Source organism: Chlamydotis macqueenii, chromosome 18 (genome assembly GCF_036417535.1).
Source record: "Chlamydotis macqueenii isolate bChlMac1 chromosome 18, bChlMac1.mat, whole genome shotgun sequence".
Classification (NCBI taxonomy): domain Eukaryota; kingdom Metazoa; phylum Chordata; class Aves; order Otidiformes; family Otididae; genus Chlamydotis; species Chlamydotis macqueenii.
In genome coordinates, this window is record NC_141573.1 from 11,057,140 (window position 1) to 11,078,929 (window position 21,790).

At 38.3% G+C, this 21,790-nt stretch overlaps 1 protein-coding gene across 2 annotated transcripts in view; it reads left to right on the top strand.

The window, feature by feature from the left end:
* Positions 1–21,790, top strand: part of QTGAL (queuosine-tRNA galactosyltransferase) — a 132,429-nt gene that overhangs the window by 97,820 nt on the left and 12,819 nt on the right. For both annotated transcript variants that reach the window (XM_086762213.1, XM_086762211.1), the window contains 2 exons: positions 6,829–6,953; positions 14,396–14,531. In XM_086762213.1, coding sequence (XP_086618339.1) covers positions 6,829–6,953; positions 14,396–14,531 — 261 coding nt within the window. The remainder of the gene's footprint in view (positions 1–6,828; positions 6,954–14,395; positions 14,532–21,790) is intronic.

Sequence of the window (21,790 nt, forward strand, 5' to 3'; positions counted from 1 at the left end):
TTTTTTCTGTTTACCCTTTCTTAAATACGTTCTCGCACAGGCATTACCAGGGAACATTCTGCTACCAATTGGCTCGGCCCTGGCCAGCAGTGGGTCTGCGCTAGGCCCAGCCAAATCCACCGGACAAAGGGGAAACAACTTCTAGAAGCTTCTTACAGAAGCTGCCATCATAGCCCCCCCTCACTAAATAAAACCAGAACAATAAGCTATGATCTAATCTTTTTTAATTACAGGTAGGTAAGCATGTATGTCTCTGTCCATCCAGGCTTTATGTGAAACATTTTTTTTTTTTTTAATACTTACAAAATGATTTTAGAAATAATGTTCTTTCTGATGAAGATCTGCAGTTGTTGGAAATGTATTCCTTTTATGTGATCACTGTGGCAATGTCCAAGCAAAATCCTAAATAGTATCTTCATAAGTGGTGGCTAAGAACCTGACAGATCTGCTGTATGCTCTAATTAACTAAAATGGTAGAGGTGTTATTTATGCAACCTCTGATACAGGATAATTAAAGCAGAAGTACTTAAAAGTAGTTGATTTTAGCAAGCTCTAATGGTCTACTGAGATAATACAATAGAAATGGCCACAAATCTATAAAGTAACATTTAAAATAGTATCCAGTGCTAGCAGGAAAGTCAATGTGAACCATACTTCTGAGTTAATTTTTTAAGAAGCTAAAGGGAAATAATTTTCCTGTTATCCAACCGATTTGGACAAAGAGTGCAGTACTTCCGTGTTGAAAGAAGTAGGACTTTACTAAACCCTTCAGAATTCACACTTGAAAATCAGTGTGTGACGTTATCTCTGTGATTGGTTTTGCTCCTATACTTTTTGATGTCATCTAACAGCTAGCACCATTGTTGAAAAGTCGTAAGTGTCCAAAAGTGTCACAAAAGTTATGCTGAGTCAAAAATGTACATGGTCTTGAGTCAAAAATGTACATGGTCTTGCATAATACGAAAAGCAGATTGTGAAGCTCTATCCTCTGTTAAAGCAGGGAACTTTGTGTCATGTGCTCTGGTAGATGTGGTGTCTGTTGTTAGCTAAGCAAAGTTATTGCTTCATATGTTTGACGGTGCACTTCCATTTGCATAGAAAACCAACATTTTCCAATTTTATCGAAGTGACCTTGTGTACTTCTACCAAAAGGTATCCTTCAGGTTTTGTTTGCTATTAATGTCTCAGTGGAGATCACTGGGAAGACACATTATTTGTCTCTTCTGGCACATTGTCCTTTTCTTCTGCTCACTTGTGTGTAATGGCACGAAGGTAAAACAACCTAGCTTGTTGCTTTAGATAAATGCACTGAGAAATCTTGAGCACAGTAAGAACTGTATAACCTGCAGACTCCACCCCATGCAAATGTGGCTTTATTCAAGCAGTATTATTCTTGACATCACAATTAGAATATGCCACACTTGTTTCTTTCTCTAGAGTTTTACCACAACTTGGTTCCAAATTTCCTGTCACCTCTGTATTTAACCTTCCTTTTTAAGTGTATGAAAACTAAAGATGGAGTGACAGCCTTAAAGTTATAAACTAATCTCAAAGCCTAAATAGGGGGAAATTGTTCTTAATGAGCCCCAGATGGAACAGTGTATTATAAGCCACTGGCCTTTCTGAATACAAACTGTGGCTCCAAACAAAGTGTCTGGAACTCAGTTTTGATCTATTTTTGTGATAAAAGGTCACGCAAACCATGAATTGAGGAGGTGTCAAAATATCCTTTGGTGCACAGGAGACGGTAGCACATGCTGCAAAGCTCTGAGGTAACTTTGTAGGCTGTTAGGCGCTAACTTATGCATTTTTCCATTTTTCTCTGCCAGAGCACACAAATGTCATTCCCTCCAGAAAGGCAAGCAGTTACAATAAAGTCTGAAAGGTAAAAGGCTAAGTAGGAATTTGGTTTTTTGGAACGTGAATTAAAATACGGTCAGTCTGTCAAATAACCTATCAAGGTGCTCTGGGAAAAAATCTGGATAAAACATAGGCACTAATGGTTTTGCCTTGGTATAGATAAGGCTGCAGAGATCAGTGTTTGATCTAAAAAGGAAAGAAAAATTGGTCGAGCCAATGATTAATTACACTTTATAAGCTATTTGAAAATCCACTCCATACCTTGTGTCTAATGACATTTTTTGCTGGTCTGTTATTAATTATAATGTAGAATTTATCACCTCCTTTACATTTTACTTCCCCAACGTCTTTCTTTAACTGAATTTCTCTGTGCCAATAATTTAGTTGAAAGCAATCTTTTGGAGTTTCCTATGACCTCTTTTTTTTCCCAAACAATGAAGTAAATGTTACAGGCTTCAGGTCTTATAATCAAGGTTAAATGATGTAAAGACATGACTGGGATGGGAGCCATAAAATAAAGTGACAGATCTGTAAAAAGAGAGAATGTAGAAAATCGTGGATAATCCCGAAGAGAAGCTATTGATAGCTGTTAATTATGGAGTTAGCTTGTGGTTAGTCTGCTTGCATGCCTCTGGTCACTATCCTAAAGGAAGTTAAACGAAGGAGTATTTTAAATTAATTATAATTTCTCCTTGAAATAAGTAATTTAAATGAGAAATTGTTCATTACCAAAAGAAAAATACAATTGACATTTAATACAAAACTTGTTTTTAGGGAAAGACTGAAGGATAGATAATTCTTGATAAATTACTTTAGTTCCTATTTTTTTTCACCTTTACATTTAAGTTAGAGAAGGGCTGCCATTTCTTTCTTAGTTTTAGCTTCCAGCAGTTTAGCAGCTGTTTCACTTTGAACAGCAGTTGTTGGTGAGTGAGAGAGTTTAATGGCAGAACAGCATTTGTTTCTGAGGCAGGAGTGCTTCCTTTAAAATAGGGTGTCTTTCGTGTTCACATTCATGCAACCGGCCCCTCTGTATGTGCCACTTCTGTAAGTTCAAGATTTAGCTCACGACTTTGAGGAAACGCTGTTGGGCAGCTGTTGGTGTACGTATTTAAAAAACAAAACAAAACAAACATACTTTGATTTTTTTACTCAACATCTCTGCTTTGCTGCTAAATGACTCTGAGTTTAGAATTTTTTTCCTGTGTAATCTTAGGTGTTGTAATATGCACTATTTGATCTGCTGCTTAGGCAACTCTAGCATAATATTAATACTGAAATGTTTTTCTTTTTTAATAAATATTCTGAAATGTGCAATATGAAATGAGTTACTTTTAAAAATAGCAAGGAAACAAACTCTTTCCAAAGTCCTGTAAGAAGCAGGTTTGTATGGAATCAAAAGTTATTTCCTTCTTGATTCATTCTTTCCGTTCACCAATTTTAGGCTGCTCTGAGGAATTAAGGCAATTTGGCTTATTCTGTCCAACAATTACCCTGATGTTGTTGTCTGGTTTGCAAAAGGTGTGCCAAGTTATACCCCAGTTTTCCTTGATGCCTCTGATCAAGAGGAAGGGTTAAGCTTCCCAAACCGGAAGGGTTTTTTTTGTGTGGATAGATTTCCTTCCATTGTCTTGTGTGTCATCACATTTTGTTATAAATGTATGTATTCTTGAAATACAAACCAGGCAATGTTAGATTTTGCAGTTTCACTAGTCAGACTGCTCTGTGAAGGCTGAATCTCCACTGGTTTTGCTCACAAGGATCTAACGCCTCTACCACAGTGCCTGCCAGCTGGCAGAGGCCAGGGGAAGTGCGCGTGCCGAAGGTGATTGAGTGAACAGTGAGTGGAGGGAAAAGAGGTGGATGAGGGAGTTGGGACAGATTGATTTTGTGGCAGAATCAATCTCCTGTATTAGGTTCAGCAGTAAAAGGCAGCTCTTATATTGTGTTTGTACCTGTACAGCCTAGTGGTAAGTTCTGTCCAAGTGACAAGGAAAAAGACTTCTGTCAGCCTGAAGCTCTGCAGTAGTTACTGTTGGTCATCGCAGGGCTACAACGCTCTCACTCTCAAAGTAACACTCTCACCGGGTGTTACTGGGTACAGCATTGCACAGAGGGCCACTCCTTCATTAGAAGTCCTCCAAAAATTGCGGATTACTATCTTCATCCCTACTGATGCTCCTCACCATTACTGATGGTGGAGCTGCAAAAATTGTATCCAGAATTGCTTGTTGTAGTGGTAGGTGGCTTGTACCTCCTTGCCAAATACATGTGTTGAGGACACTGCAGTTGCAGGCCAGTGAGTTTATCCCGTAGTGCAGCAGAGCATATAGGGTTGGGTTTTGCCTATAATGTGGAAAATCCTGTATATAGTCCAGTAACATGTAAACTGTGCATTTTAATTGTATTTATTAATGCTGAAAACTATTTATGTGGTAGGTTATTGCCAAAATGCTGGATTGTTAATTGATACTTTTAGCTATGGATATTAACTTTCCAAAAATACATTAGAATATCCCTTTAGTGGTTAAACAGCTTTTTTCTTTTAAAGTTGTGGTGTTTGACAAAGATCCCTGGTGTTTAAAATGCCACCTGGATCCAATAATATGTCTCAATTGGGAGAAAGCCTTGTATTGCAACCGCCTGACACGCTCAGGAGGTGTAGGAAGTCCCGTCCCTGCAGGTTCTGTATACACAGTAATCAGCTTTCCTCCCCTGAAAAATGCGCGGCGGTGCTGCTCCTTTGTAATGTGAGAGGCCGCTGCTGAGCGGTACAAGGCACCTGCTCATTCCGCGGGGTGAGTGGACTTCATTTCAAAGGATTTCTGCCAGTAAAGAGCACTTGGAGCCAAGCAGCATTTTGAAAGATCCTTTTGCAGTAACTCTCTATTTTAATATACATATTAAGGGTTATGTTGAATAATGGAAATGCTTATCCAGAAGAAAATGAATTGCAGATACACGTGATTTAATCGTATATCTGAATCCAAATATGACTACTGTAGTAAGCTGATACATGCTACAAAATCGTGCCCTGCCTGAAGCAGTCTAGTTTCTAGTGTGACTGGAAAAGAGAAAAGGCTTAAACTTTGCTGCTGATTCACAGTATTTTCACTGAAGTCCAGAAAAAGAAAAAAAAAATAGAAAAGGCTAAAAGATAAATGGGAAGAATTTGAGTTTGTGTTTTTCTTACATTCTTGATGACTGAGGTTGCTGTCTGCTACTCCGCCTTCCTCCAGATTTCTTCTGTAGCTTTCAAAGTAGGTTCATATAAACCATAAATTGTATGAGGTTCTCTAAAAGTTTTTTTCTGCATCACAGCTCTTCAGCTAGCAGTCAGCCAAAAAGGCAGCCAATAGCTCCAGGTAAGCTGCCCTTAGCCAGCAGTGGGATCAGAATCCATTTTATGCAGAATCTGGGAGCGTGGCTCGATCCCGTGCCTTCAATCAATCAGTTCTACACTGAAGTCTGGAGCTGTGAAGTACAGAGCTTGATTTGGTTCTGATTTCTCCCAAGATACATGTGTTCAATTGAGTGTTTTGGATGTGTTTTCTGGGGTTCAAAGGTTTGTCAATGGTTTGTCTCGTATCTCGTCCCTCCCCACACCCCTCAGCTGCTCAGGCTGGTGGGTATGAGAAACAGTCGCTGAGCTGTGTTGCTGTTGTAACCAGGGGCCAGAAGAAACCACAGGGAGATTCCGTGTCCAGCACTTTAATTAGAGAACCTCCTTTTCTTAATTATGGAAGAAACTCAGAAGCTGTGGTAATGGGGAATTTTTATTTTTATTTTTTAACTTGTGCTCTTACTATTTTTCAATGTTGAAATAGAATACCTAAAGTTGAGGTTGAGGTTTATGCCCCTGCTATTCATGTATGTGATATTTCCTAGTGAAAGAAATTTATTGCAATATCTTTCCCTTCTGAACTTCATCATGTTATCTTTCAGGTTTTTATTGGTGCTACGTTTAAATAATTTATCTGGTTTTATATATCAGAGATTTTTAGCCTGACAAAATCATGTGGCCTTTTAAACACTGGGTAGGAGGAAAGAAAAATCTGTATTTAAACATAAAAACCCAAAACGTTCTAGCCATATTTCCAAAAGTTGCACCATTGCAAAGTGTAACTAGATGCTACTTTTCTACCTTCAGCATAGGGCTGTATGTTTAAGGCAGGTTTATGCTTTTGTATGCTATGATGTGTAAGTGAATACTGGGTGCCATAAGATTGCTCTGCTGACACTGTGTCTCTGGCATGAACATTTTCTGATTTTTACATGGGAAATGTTGTATATGATCATGAAATCTCTAATATTTCTTAGAGCCTGATAGATCTGCAATTACAGGAGATATTTTCTTGCAGTGTTGCAGCAGTATTGCTTGGAGTTCCATTAGGAAGAATGGAACAAACAAAGTTTTGTTTCAGACGTTGCCTCATTCTGAGGATGCTTCTATTAAGATTTTTATTAAGCTCTCTTACTATGGGGCCTGATTCACCTTTCCTAAGTTGAGACCTGTGTGTTTGTATGGCAACCAAAGAAAAAATGATAATTCTGGTAAAATGAAAAACCACTCTTCTGCAGGAACCGATCCCTTCAGTAAACTATTGGGTTACCTGGCCCTTCAGGCTTCTTGAACTGTTCAGCAGCTGGGCTTCTCTCTTCGGGGACTAACCTGTACCAAGCTTTATATCCCTGTCAGAATGAGATGAAGTTTATTTTTCCACCACTGTCCTTGCGGTCAGCTGTACTTCATTTTTAAATAGCACTGCTTGCTTTTTTAATAGCTTTACCTTTTTCACAGATAAGTTTACTTAATGACCCGTTGGATAACTTCATGGAGACGTACAGAAAGAATATGAATAAAATGATGTTAAACCTTACTCATTTGGCAGAAAAATAAAATGTGTTTTCAGATGTAACTATGAATACTGGTCACTTCCTGGTTTGAAATAGCTGTTTCTCTTCCAGGGTGTTCCAGAAGATTTGTTGTTTTTTTATAAACATATACAAAAGGGTGGTGAAGTCTTTCGGGTGAACCATTGCCTCCTGCTGTACCGTTACCATCCCCAGGCTGCAACCCATTCCGTCCTAGAGTAAGTTGCATTTTTTGGTAGAACTTAAAAACTAGCTTAGTTTTGGATGATTTGGAGCAAAGATGCATAATCTTTGCATCTTGCAATTCAAGACATCACACAAGATTAATTACCCAGTTGTGTTTAATTGTTAGATTTTGTATTGTTTTGTTTTTTTAAAAAGGGCTATAAAGCAAGCATAACATAGTATGTTGGTAGTATCCTCTTTTGATGATGGAAGGTTAGTTTTCTGTCTTTTCTTGCTATAATTTGCTTTTGAGTAATGCTAGAATTGAAATGATGAATTGAAGTCTTTGGTTTGGATGCTGTTGTCCGTACCTACCGGTGTACCTGTGTTAATGACTTAGTGAGGCAGGGATGGCTGGGGCCATTTTAACATTTGACGCGTATTCTAAGAAATTGCTTCACCTTTGCCACTGTTCTTGAAATAATTTCACAGTAGGTATTGTAAGAGCAATGAACATTTTGAGTACTGCGTGACAGCAGTACTGTTTTCTCAACTTCCAGTTACCATCCCTTCAGCTGAGACTCTGTAACCGATCATGTGAGAGCTCGTCATCTGCCTGAGTAACCTCTCTGGTTGTCTAAAGCTCTGAGTTTCTCATCCTCAGAGCAGATTAGGGTACTTTGTATGATTATGTATCTCATCTGCTGAACATGGCAAAAGCAAGCAGAGAAGCAATGACTTCTTCAATGCGTTGAACACAGTTGCAAAAACATGTTTGAAATCTATCCTAGTGGTGAAATTTTATTGGAGTTTTAATTAGGATTTGTGAGGTTTTGATTCTCACATTTTTTTGCCATGTGAACCACAATGTAAAAAATACTTTTTTTTTTTTTTATTTTAAAGCTTAATTTCAAAATGAACTGTCTCAATTTTTAAAAAGTAAACAGAAACTTATAATACCAACAAAAACCTCCTTTCAAAAAAAAAAAATAAAGCCTAAACCTTTCATCTGATAATATCCTGCATTTACATATATTATTTTCCTATTTTAAAAGATCTAAACCATCTAAATCAGATAATAAGGTTTGAAAAATACCTGAGGATGTTTAGGAGTAATTGTCTCAGGTGCTTCCTTATAACCTGTTGCCTACTGCTTTTACAGCACTGGTCTGTCCTTAACGAAAATGGTAAATTGTCCATTGCTGATTCCTCTACTTGCTCATTTTACCCATCAAAGGCATTCCTCCTGATCAGAAGTCCCGCAAGCTGAGCCAAAGTGGTTTCTTTCTCTTAGGTACTGACATTAATGGAAAATTAGGTGAATTTTACTGTTCTTTAGGCGTCCCAATCCAGAATCACAGTGGTAATTAAGAAAACTCTTTTCCTGCTGATTAGTGATATAAATACACTTTTCAGTCAGTCCTATTTGTATGGCTTTGTAGAACTGACTAGTAAAACTAAACATTTTTATGGGCATTTTAGTTGTATATCGCTACATTATTGCATTACTGTAAATATTACGGTATGCTAGCATAAATATCACGCTCATGGTTAATGTCACTATAGATCTTTATAAATACACGTATATATGGATGCATATGTATATAAAATCATTTACCTCTGAAAGAGTCATTCCAAGCAAACAGAAGATATTATTTGGATTTTGTAAACAAATATGACATAAATTATTTTCCTTTTTATTGGTGTTTAAATGTAAGGGGTTTATTCTCGTCCGGTGTGAGATCGTGTTGGCAGTTGGTTACAAACTTTTCAGCCACGCATCACGGGATGCTAGAACTCTTGGAAGCTTGTTGCTTGTATCTGTGGGAAAACATCTCATTCTTGGAAATGAGTTTGTTTTGAATTTAGTGCAAGCTGTTGCTTATTCAGATCTACAAGGTTGTGTGGCACAAGCACCCTGAGTTACAACATTCTGCGAGAATGTGGAAATTCTGTAAGCTGTTTCAGATGTGCAGTCTGCGTGTCCAAATTGGCGCCTTTCTTGTCTCAGTCGAAGAAGTTAGGCTAGCCATTCTTCCTCTCGGCTTTTTGCTGGTACTACTGGTAATATTTTGTGTGAGTTCCCAGAGATGAGGTTGTGTAACATCTCTTCCCATAGGCTGTTTGTTGCCTAAGTTGTGAAGGGTCGGCCAGCATTTCTGAAGACTGAGGTGCACATTGAGCAAAAAGAGATTAATGGACTCATCACAAAGGTTTAAGTTTGTAATTTAAATTGAGTCTTTCCTAATTTGCTTTTGCTCAGCCTACCTTATTTAATACATGTTCTACCTTTTGTAGAAATCTATCTTTTTAATGGTGTGTCTTGTTTGAGCAGTTTTCTGTGGCACTTTGCCTTGTGCCATTGGCTTATGTTGTCTTTGAATTTTCAGAGTTAGCCTAGACCTGGATTTGGAAGTAGTAACTCACCAACCAGATGAATATCTTGTCTGAGATCAAATTGATGCTGGTAGGAAAGTGTTTTGGTTTTGGGGTGTTTTTTTGTTTTGGTTTTTTTTTGTTTTGTTTTTTGTTTGTTTTTTCCTTTTTTCCTCCTTGCTAACAGTTTATGCTTGGGTTCAGTCTTAAAAATTAGAGCTGGTTAATAGGACTTGCATATATGGAGGTTCTTTTCAGCAAACAGTTGCTTGTAGCCTATTATGGGCCGATTTCAGTTGATATGAGTGTCTTTCATTACCATTCAGGGAAAAAAAATGCCTGATTTTGCATTTTCAGACTTCCTAAAATATGTATAAAACTACTTGGCAAGCAACATTGAGTTCTTTTTATTTAGTCTGTATAATTGTAAACTAATGATTTTTAGGTCATTTCCTATGATTAGTATCCTTCTGGAACAAATATCTGGAGGTGAAATTATCTGTGAAGCAGGAAACAAAATCTTATTTGCATTCTCCCGTCCCCTGGAGACATCAGCCTGCATTATTAAATGTTTTGGGTGTGTGACAGAATCTGAATGAAGTACAGTCTATATTTAGATTTCATTAGGTACATACAGAAATATAAATGTTCTCATTGTAGTTTCATCTGAACTCTATGGTGGATACTTGCTAAATGTGAATGAGCAATACAAGTTTTGAGAAACCTCTCTGCAGCCAGGAATTCACAACACAAAACCCCCCATGTTGTATCTCTTAGATCTAAATCATTTTATCTCGCGTTACAGCTCGTGTCCTCGGGCTGTGTGTACTTTGTGCTACATGGCTGCATTACTGTGATGTGATAAAATATCAGAGCTGGCTTTATAGTGAGAAGTACTGTAGTAAGAATGTTTGGTGTATAATAAAAACATTGTAAAATTCATAGATTTTTGTCTTGCCAAGGGGGAGAAAAAGGCACTGTATATAAAACAATGTACCTCACTGTGAGATAAAAGTCAGCTGGGAGCACGGTGAGCAATAAAACATTGTACTTGTTGTTAGGTAGTGTTGCTCGTGAAGACAGGCAGTTGGGGCAGGTAGCTAATCTTTGTGGCAACCTACAAGCTTTTGGTCAAGAGAAATTTAATATACACAGAAAATAAGTTTTGTACCTTCTGTCTGAAATTCAGGCGATTCCTTTTTATGCAGAAAATGTGAAGTGCACTTACAAGGCTTACAGTAATTGCATATTCAGAATGAGTATAATATTGTAAGAGCTTGTTCTGCAGAAATAACCCAAATTACGTAATGTATTGAAACCATCTGGTTTCAGGCACTAGAAGCTTCCAGTGTCATCTAAGCAAAGGAGAGCAGGCACTTAGGCTGAAACACATATTTGGTTGTTTTAGAGGTGCTCCGAGGCACGGGTCCCGCGTCGCTGATGCGCGCAGGAATGCCTGCTTCATTTCCTGCAGAAACATATGCATCCCAAAATAGGCAGGAGAGAGGAATAGCGTAACATATTCCTGTAGGACTGAAAGAAAGATGAGGTCAACTGCATTTTTATCTCCTATGCTTGCATTTGGCACTTCAATTAAACATGGAAACTAATGACCTCATTAGATTCTTGAAAAGTAAATGGCATTAACATTGATAGTCTGTCTTTCTTCATAAGCCTTTCATGAAAAATAGGCCACAATGCAAACCATGCCTCAGTTAATGACCCACGACCTGAAGATGAACTCAGACATTAATAGAACCTATTAACAGCGTAAATGTAATAACTCACTGGGAAGATATAGTCCAGCAATTAATAAGTTCACATGAAGTTCAACAGAACAACAATGACGAAAAAAAAAATCAGTTTATTCACCAGTATGGCCAAGGTTTAAATGGGATTCATTTCTGAATTTCCTGTGGACTGTAAGGACTTTACATTCTGTGTGCAAAACAGGCTATAAAGAATCTGTTCTTCCAGCTCTCACTGTGATTTAAATGTTCTCTGTTCTTCCGCCTCTGGATTATCGATCAGGTGAGATTCACCTGTAATAAAGAACTCTCTTATCCTGCCATGAATAAAAAACCACTGGCAGAGGCCATTCACTCTTCCTGTCTGGTGTTACCCGAGCAGCGTGCGGGACCAGCGTATATAGAAAAGGTCAGCTGTATGGATTTATAGTATTACTGGGGATGGTAATCAATGCCTAAAATTCCAGTACTCCTTCGGATATTGGGCTTGTGTTTGTGCATTTCTCAAGTGCTTGTACATCTGTCTGTGCTCTGTTGATTCACTTATGTAGGCTCACTGGGGGAAGGAGGGGAAAGGCAGCGAAACAATATGGCGAGGTTTAACTGAGCTCAGACATTAAATCATATCGCTGTTATTGTCACAGTATCTTTCATTTCAAAATAGGAGGAGAGCAGATGTTTCTTGACTCCTGTATGCAGTCAGTAGGTCACCACACATTTTAACAGAGCTCCATTGTTATGTTCCTGGGTGGATGGTATGGTAATAACTGCACTTCCTAGTCGTTCTCGCCTGCTGCGTGAATACCCTTGTTTCACTCCTGCAGAATTTTGGCTGCTCTTCTTCCTTCCAGGCTACATAACTGATGAGTACTGAGGGGCCACGGCAAGTGAGATTTTAGGAAAATTATGTAAGCCTCAAGAATGATTTTCCAAGTAGAAAAATGTATACTTCTAACATTTCTTTTGTAAAGTACAGAGGTGACAAGAAAATGAAAGAAGTAGGGAAAGTAATGTACTTCCAGACTTTGGGTTGAGGAGGAGTATTAGGATGTGGGAACCACCTTCTACAGTCAGAAGTATTTGTGTCCCACCTTCTGGCTGAGGAAAATCTCATTAACTGAATGAGGCTAGGAAATGATACTAAAGGCTACTGGGAAACTGCTGGCTTTTCAGACACGGGTGGGAAAAGCAGCCTTGATTTGGGATGATGCAGAGTAAGTAATACCTCCTAGTTTTTTGCTGGTGGCTATGAATATGTAATAATGCAGAATCTGAAAATAGCTGTGAGAATCATCTCTGAGTAGTAGTTTGTACGACTTTAGATCGTTTCAGGCATTTTCTTTAATCATCCTTTGCACGTTGCTACAGTTCCCATCTGTTGCACCTGCACTGGCTCTTAAAGGATGAGAAAATGGTGCTGCCTTATCCCTCAAGGCAGGAATCCCAGTTATCTCTTCTGGAAACATCAAAAAATGTGGCAAACTGGGTGAACCGGAAGCCTGAAGGGGATAACTGAAACTCTCTTTTTGGACACCCCGTAAGCTGCCTTTTGCTTCAGCATGTGAGATACATTGTTCGTGCAGAGTAGGTTTTCACAAAGATTTAAGTCTGTGGTTGTCACTCTAAAGCTCAGTCACAAGTTCTCTCCTCAGTTCTGTATTTATCTGATGATCTCGGCTTACAGTGTTAAAAAAATGTCAGTGTTTGCTTAAGATTGCAAGGTGTTCAATATAACTGAAAATTTTCATTTAAAAGGACACACACAATATGGGGATGTGATTATAAATTTTTTTCCTGTGAGCATTTTCATAAGAATGCCTCATAGTGATGCAAGCAAAAAAAAAATCACCACTGCTGGGTATATTAGCTTCATTTTTACAACCCAAAATACACGTTTAAGGAAGCCATTTCTTGGTGTTTAAATTAAGCTGTCTGACAATATTCTTGTATTCAAAGAGTGATCCAATTAATTTGGAGTTTAATGAGTTTCATATCCTTTTATTTCTGAGTGCAATTCCCTTAAATACTTTCTGCACTTGCATTTCTCAGTGTAACAGTTGTAGATAAGATTGGTCAGTAAATCTGCTTCAGTCTGAAATCTTTGTGAACAAGATTTGGTCTGCTTGAATTTTATTTCTATAGGGACTCCTGTGGAATACAGGCACCCATCACCTAGACAGCAAACGCAGACTGTCTGGAAGCAACCAACACAGAATGTGCTTGGACGTCTCCATGACAATTTTAAATATTTTCTGTGTGCCTGGACGTAGATTCCAGTGTTTGCCCTGCAACTAGAAGTTAGTTGATAATTCTTTTTGTGCCTTGTAAGGTTGCCTGTTTTTCCTTAGCTTTCCTAACTTTGTGAACTCAAGTGGAAAAGAAACTTGCCTGTGTCAGTCAAGTCAATAGAGCAGACTCTGACGTACCTCTGGAATGTAATGCAGTGTTATTCTTCTGAAGTCACATTTCAAAGTAAAATCAGTTTTAAAACCTTTCCATTTACGTGTAAAGCAATAATCTTCCTTTTTAGAAGCTAGGAGAAGCTCTAAAATTTCCAGTAAAGTGATCTTGGAAAAATACTTGACCTTCATATTTCTTTCCTTTAACTTTCCTTCTGGGAATATAGTATGCTCTAGTGAACATGGAAAAAGGCAAGTGTCAAAAGATGCCAGCAGCAGCTAAAGCTTTGCAGCAGGAATGCAGCTTGTGGTTGCACTAGAAGAGATTTGCAGTCAAATCCAAGATTATTTTTTTTTCCCCTCCATTTGTTGAAGTGCTGGTGCACGGCCGTAGTCTTCAAAACAGCGTGGAAACTTTATATGGAGTAACTGTTCTTGGGTACGTTTGCTTGTGTGTGAAGTTCTTTCCAAGTTATCACACCACAGTCAATGATGAAGTGTTAAGCAGGATTTGGCTGTGCATATATAGTCAAACTATAACTCAGGGATGTGGAGGAAGGATACAAATAAAATGACAAAATTCCTACTGCAGAGTCCTAGAGCAGTTCATACAGTGAGTATGGGTATGGGCACACAGTGGAATTGCTGGTATTGAATTTGATTACCATGGCCACAGTTTTTCTTCTTGTGATCTTATATTAGGGTTCTTGCAAATAATGGTGGTTTAGCTACAGCTCCAAATGTATCCTAATGATTTTTGTCTGAGTACTTCTACAGAATTTCTTTTTTTCTAGCAACAGTTTACATTTCCCTCAGAAATTTCTAGTATGATGTTTTGGTGTAATTTTTTGTATCGTGGGTGAATCAGTTTGGTCAGGTTTATGTGTATGTACCTGTATGTACATATGCATATAGGTATATAATAATGCCGAAAGGTTTAGGGCTCAAAATCCACCCTTTTTCTAACTCCAGGGGAACCATCTGGAATCACCGAGTCAGGTTTCTTGAAGACAGAGTCCTGAGCTCCTGGACATCATTCACCATTTGGAATGCTGGCAAACAAGGCAAGAAGCTCTACAGAAGCTTGTCACCATCTAATCGGAAAAAGGTGAGCTAGGAAGAGTAGGTGACATCTCTACACCACCACTTTCTTCTCTGTCATATGCCTCCTCGCTGCTTCTAACGTAATGTAGCAAAATTCTCATAAGATATTTTGTCCCCAAAGTACTTGTTGATGATCAGTGTAAATTGTGGAAATTCTCACTATTCTGCATAATGTAAAATTCTTCTTGTAAAATGCTGTGTTACTCTATTTAGAGAATACGGTGTGTATGTAGCGCAGCATGTGCGCCCATGTTCCCGCTCGCTGCGACTGAGCGTAGTAACAGGTTAGAGGCACTATATAGCTGTTTATGGCCTGCGACTGTGTGACTACCTGTGTAGCAGCCAGGTACCCGGGGTGAGCAGCATAGCTCTTTATTTGGATGGTACATCACTAAACTACCTTGTCCAGGATTACTCATACAGGTATAATATTTGCCCAGTTCCTAAGTGGATACTGGACAGGTCCCATGGGAAGCTGATCAGCCGGGTTTGTATTAGGAGGAGCAGTTGTGCTGTAACTCCCTTTTCAAAAGCTTGATGGCTTAAAAACAGAGGTGGGGTGCAGGGTGAACAGGCGAGTAGAGACTACTGTACGTGACCACCTAATTCAATTTACAATCAGCTGAAAATGTGGAGGTTACTTATATTTGGCAATGGCAGATATTTCTCAGGAGAGATTTGTCTGAGAGTTTAAATACCTTACTTTTACAGCATTTTCTGTTGTGTAATAACTTCTTGTTAGATAAAGGCTTTAGGGCTAATGTCAAATGGCTGTTTCTTATAAAGAGCCAGAGAACATTCATTTTATTACTGAATGTGTTTTCTTTTGTTAAAAACATTGGTAGGAAGACAAAATGACAAATATATATATAAACTTGATTAATGTTGTGGCCTTCAGACCACACACATAAAAAAAAGGAAGAAATTTGTATATCCATAGTTGAAATTACTTGAATAGACATAGGAGACACACGTACTGTAAATATACAACACAAGAATTGAATCTGAATTTCCTGCTTGATATTCCAATGCAGAATCCCAATATATTCCAATTCCGATCCCTCTTTGATTGCCATCATGTGGCAGTGGGTGGCTGTATGAAGAAAGAAGATGAAATGCTCTGTGTCTCCAGTCAGTTCATTCAAAGAGGACAGAATTGTCCATTGAATGTGTTGCCTTATCTTGGTCATGCAGTGCAGTGTGCCCATGATTTTGGGGGAGTTTAGGAAAAGGTTCTCTTTCGACAGTATTTTGCAGAGCACTTTGTCAATTCCACTAACTTACTAACAACCATTGCACTTTTCTGTCTGCAAAATTATGAGAATTAGCAAATAAGTTCTTGCAAGGGAAGAGATGGCAGCTTGTCTGGTAGATTTTTGAGATGTTATTAAAAAAACAGACTATGCTGGTTTTGTAGCAGTGTCTCATCATCTTAGATGTTGGGGGTTTTTGGTTTTGTTTTGTTCTCTAGCTTTCTTTTTTTTTTTTTTTTTTTTTTTTTTTTCTTTTCCTCTTGTGCCAAGCCAAAAAGGAGATTGCTATTAAGATAGAACACCTCTCTAGCTTTGGGTTACATTTGCCACCTACTTCTATGGGTGACTCATTCAGGACTTCACATCCTGTTCAACAAACACAGTGATAAGTTGAAGAAGTCACTGCAGAGATGATAAAAAGGTCAATAGAAAAATAATATTGATGGGGTTTTTTTCTGTTTTTGTGCCAAAGAACCAAAGCTCACCTCTCTGTCAGCAGGGAACAGCCCTCATTCTGCAGTACGCTAGCAGTGACAGTGTGGTTCTAGTTAACTGGATCTCAGTTCTTTCCAGCTGACCTTTATGTAACGTTTGCTTTGGCAGTGTTACAGGCCATGATACTATTTTCTTTCTGTCAAGGTTACAATTGCACATATTGCAGTATGCTTTAGTTTGATACTGAAATACTGCATTGAGCATTAACCCTTTAATTACTGGCTACCATGCCAGGCACATTTAGCAAGCTTACCTGCCAGCTGCAATTGCACATGCCAAGTATGACTCATTTTGCAAATGTGCTGCACAATACTGCTGCTAAAATGCAGTCACAGTCTGATCCTTAATACCTTATACAGAGTAATCAAACTTTATGCACTGACACGTTACCTGAAGTATTCAGAGGTTTTCTCAGTAACCAACAGAGAAAAATGGCCTCAGAGAGTGACTTCTGTCATCCTAAGTGAGAGCTGAGACCTAGCTTTTAGATAGCTAATTTCTGATTAAATTAGTGTTACCTGTAGTGATTAAAGTACCAGTTTTATGTAGTTGTTCAGGCTCATTATGATTGCCATTGTAACTTCTTAGCTTTCCCAAAAGTGAGATCCCAAGTCTATCCATCTCAGTCAGAACTGAAGCTTAAATGACATCCTACTGTTTCCTAGTAAGTCACTGGCAAAAGGCTGTAGTGGTTAAAACATCTCACTTCTCCAAGTGCTAATCAAAGTATTATGCTGCTGGAGTTTCAGGAAATAAATTAGTAAACTTTACAGAAGGTAATTCATGGCAGTTTTCTTTTTATTCTAAATTAATAACAGTAAAAGGAGGCGAGTTAAACTCTATGTTGTACTTTTCCTCAGGTATTTTGTAACTAATCTTCAACTCTTGCCAAAGACTCTAAAATCCCATATGAACAGAGGTTGTAAATAGTTGTTGCTTTGTCCTTTCCAGCCCTAAAAACCATAAAATACTTTTTCCTGTCTCACCCTCTAAAGACTACCTTAACGAGATTTAAGCTTCCATATATTCTGTTAATTATGAGAGTACTAGAGATGCAGTATAATTTTGAATCTACAAGTAGAATCTAGTATTGCCTTGTAAATGGAGCCCGTGGGATATGCATTCATCAATTATGTAAAATAGACACCTTTGAAATAGAATTCCAAAAGCCCCTTAAGACTAAATATAGTGTATTACATCAATACAATTGCCATCTTCTCCTCTGAAGGTCCAGTTGTGTAAAACAGTGTGATCTAAAGGGTCTAATACCCTTTGAAATGAAGGTAAAATTGCCAAAATAAGCTATATAATTTAACTAAGCTGTATAATTTAACTGTCTAAATTTCATTTCAATTGTTTTTGTACTTTAAGTCAGTTTAGACTCTTGAAAATTCCACCCGCACGCTGTTTCACTGTTGCTGCATCCTTTCATTGAGATATACACTTTCATTAGATGTCATGAGGCTGATTTTGGTTGGAATAAAGTCACAGCAGGGTTGTTTTCTAAATTGGCAGTAAGTATCTGTAGAAAATTTGGGACACATATTCCTAGAATAAATAATACACACACCGCTCCCTCCCCCCAAAAGAAAAAAACTTATTACATACAGCTTGTATTGTTTTGTAATTATGAAAAAAAAACTAAACTGTACTAAATCTTCAGGAAGAGAATTAATTAGTTTGAACTGTCAAGCTTAGGGCATGTAGCAAAACATATTTTTCAAAAAAAGAATGTTTCTAGTATTTTTAGAACCTGATAAACAAAGCAATTGTTTGTTATACTGACTAGGTTTTTGTGGGATGTTTGAAAAGTATAAATATGTTGCATGCTGAACAGCATTGTTTGCTAGAAGACAAAACTTTGGCAGTTCCCAGGAAGCAGCAGTCTGTATGTTCATACTCACCAACAAATTATTACTTTAGTCTGGTTGGAAGACAGTCTGAATTTGAATTATGGCTATGTTAAAAGAGAGAAGGACACCTAAGCAATGTTCTCTCTTTTCCTTCAGGCCTCTGTATGGTGAATATTAAAATAATGCTTTGTCTCCAAAGAGTTCAGGCAAAAATCCAAGCTCAGCATTTTTGCTAAACAGCAACACAAGAAAAAAATTATTCAACTAGTAGGTTTTTAATGAATTAATTACCAGGATCTCAGTATTCTTAGGGAAATTCTGTTTCCTGGCTGTCCCTTTCTTGATTCACGCAGTTGACAGTGGTTCAGCATTAGTATTTCTGCAAGAATGAAGTCGAACAGACCTTTTTTTGTTTAAAACACATCCGTCTTGTCTATAATTTGCAGCTGAAGATGGAAACCAAATGTTTTTGGGATGCTCCATATGCCTGGAGGGTTTCTGAGCTGTCTTGCCTGCTCTTTTATTCTCCATCAAACTTCAGCTAAACGGAGAACTTCAGCATTAACATTTTGTGTCATTCCCAATAGCTGAAAATAGTGCTTAAGTAGCTAACAGAAAAGGAGGGGGAAAGGACAAAATAAGCATCAGCTAATTAGTGGCATGGAAACTGTACCAGTAGACAGCCAGCCCATGCAGTTTCTCTATGACAACCCTGTCCGCCAGTGGCAAACTCGAAAGCTTTGAGAAAGCATTCAAGAAACCCTTTTTCCTAGCTCATTAACCATTTAAAATCTTGTTAGTTGCTCTTCACCTTTTTTCTAAGAGCAACATCGCTAAACCATGTGTTTCAACTATGATCCTTCAGCTCACTCACAAAAGCAAAAAACGTTTAAGTTTTGTAAGCATTTTAACTACTCTGAAGTATAGGAATGGCAGTATGAGAGGCTGAAGTGGGGACATGTAAAAGCAAAGAAACTTAAATAAAGGGAAGAATATTACACCCGTCTGGCCTGTGGAGCGAAAGATAGAATGACAGGAGGACAGGGAGTTAAAAGAGAGGCTACAGAACAAGAAGAGAGATGAAATTTGAAAGCTTCAGTTAAATCCAGGTATATCCTGAAATGGCATGGGGTACAATAGAGGCTTTATTTTGGACTGTAGTGAATACTGCATGCTGAAATATGGCAGGGAAATCGCCCCGCTGCTTCCACTCGGGAAGATGTGCTTTTTGCAACGTCAGTTTGGTCAGTACAGAGGCACGCCCACTTGAAAAGTCACCGGCACAACTAATGCAGTCATCTGCTCCACAGAAATGAGACACTTGCAACTGCTTCCCACACTGTCACGTATACAGGCAGTTGTGTGTTGTATGCAATAAGGGAAATTTTGTATGTAGAATATTTAGAAGCTTATTTTGCATGTTGGATACTGGTATTAAAATTCTCTTGACCAACTTCGTTATGCATTTGTGCAAAGAGGGAGGATGGTGCTGTCTTTAATGGAATAGTCTCTTTAAATGGACTCATGGAATGCATGCTTGGAATTTAAAGATACCCACAGCTTCTGTCATGGCTCTAATGCTAAAGGGGGAAAATAAAAGCAGCACTCTGATACTGAAAATTACTCAGATTGTGACAGAAAGTTGCTTGCTAGTTTCATGGTTCCGCTTTTGGCATACTGGAAGATGTTTATACCTCTGCCTTCCCTTCTTCTGTTTGTCATCAACTGTATCTATTAAAACTTGCCATTTACTCTGGTTTCAGTTACTTTGTTTTGACATGAACAGCCAAAATTCATTTAACTCTTGTGGAGATTTATATTAACATGCTTCCATGGCTTTATATAAGTTTGAATGAAGGAATTATAAATAGAAGAATCAACAGGGTCACTAGAAGTTTAAAATGGATGAAGGATTGCATCAGATGTGGAGAGACTGGAACAGGGAAGATCTGCCCATATAGGATCTTATAGAAAGATTGCAGGTTGTCGTCTTTAAAACGAAATTTTATGAGGCCAATTGATGTAATGAGGAGGGAGAGGAGACAACGTGCAGGTGACCATTTATCAAAATGCTTGTCCATTTTTTCTGTGATGCTCTACTAAATTATTCTGTCTCCCTTGTCAGTCTTGCCTCTCCTATCCTGCAGATCTTGAGAATCTACTGTGATTATGTTTTGTTGCTGTCTGTAAGGATGGTTACAGACCTAAAGCAGACCACAGGTGAAAATAAGATGAGAATAAAATCCTCTGAAGATCATTCACCATAAAAGGACATTATGAGGCTGATGAAATATTTTCAGTTTTTCCATTAGGAAATCTGAGTGGAATGGGAAGTGTAAGGAAACATCCTGTGCAGTAGCCAACACAGCAGTAAACAAGTCAAATATGAAACAAACTATTAATTCTTCTAGCACAGCTCAAACATCTAGACGATTACAGTTGCACCCCAAGCCTACTCTCACGGACTTCCTAGGTTGTACATTTGGAGTAGCAGTCATCTGCTGCCCATTAATCTCCTGTTACCACCGGGAGGTCCGATACTCCCAGCCTGTGTCCCTTCACACAGCTGCTTTGTTTATTAAAAAGAACCAGCCAGAGACGTGCTTTCATCTTCCTCAAACACGTCTTCCCCTAGCAGAGATTTTTTTTTGAGTAATTATCTTATCTTTTGAGCCATATAAACTTTCTCCTATGAGGGAGAAAACGATTTCTCCTTTTTCCCTTACACTGTTATCAATGTATGTTGCAATCCATATTTATAAAAATTACTTATACTAATTATGCAGTGTGTATCTAATGGATACCTAACTGTCTCTTCCAATTTTTGGAAATGGCAGTCTTTTTTCTTTGTTTTGGAATTGTGCAGATTTTCATACAAGTGATGTTCAAAACAAAAATATGTAACAATTTATGTATTTTCCTAAAACTGAAGTGTCGTCTGAGGACTCTGTAAGCTTCAGTGGTGTTACATTGTGAGAGGAATTGCAAAAGAGCTGTTTTGCTAGAAGGGGGAAAAAAAAAAAAAACAACTTGAGACTGCTTTATAGCTTTATAATTCATAGGTTGCTCCCTGGGAGACAGTAGTTCATGTATGGATAGATGGTCTTCATAAAAGATAAAACAAAGAAGCCCATTAATGTGGGAAAATAAATAGGTAACTCTGGGTTTATCCTGATAGCATAAAGTAAATAGCTCGTATAAGCCTGATGCCTTGAGTTCTCCTTACAGGATAAACAACTGTGCCTAAGTCCTGTATTTAGACTCCAGACACAGATTTTCTTTAACTGGAAAATAAATAGTGTGTGTCAGAAAAATAGTTGACTTACATTTTGGCCACCCACATGGTGTACAGTCTGGCAGAAAAATGGCCTATTCAAGTCTGACCTGGTTTATAACGCTGGAAATATCAGAGTTAAGCTGGCTGAACCCATTGGAAACTCTGTGTGGAGATACCGTAGTGGTAACTCAGGAAAGGGTTAGAGTCATTTCCAGCTTCCAAGGTAAGTTCGTCGCAGACTGCCTGTCAGGTGGGTTTTCACATGGCTGCTGTCACCCGGAGCTTCACTGCTGGATCGTCCGGGGCTGGGTGGTTGGTGTGGCAGAGGGAGTCTGCAGAATTTTCTACACATGGTAGTATGAGTTACGGCACAGGATGAGAGGAA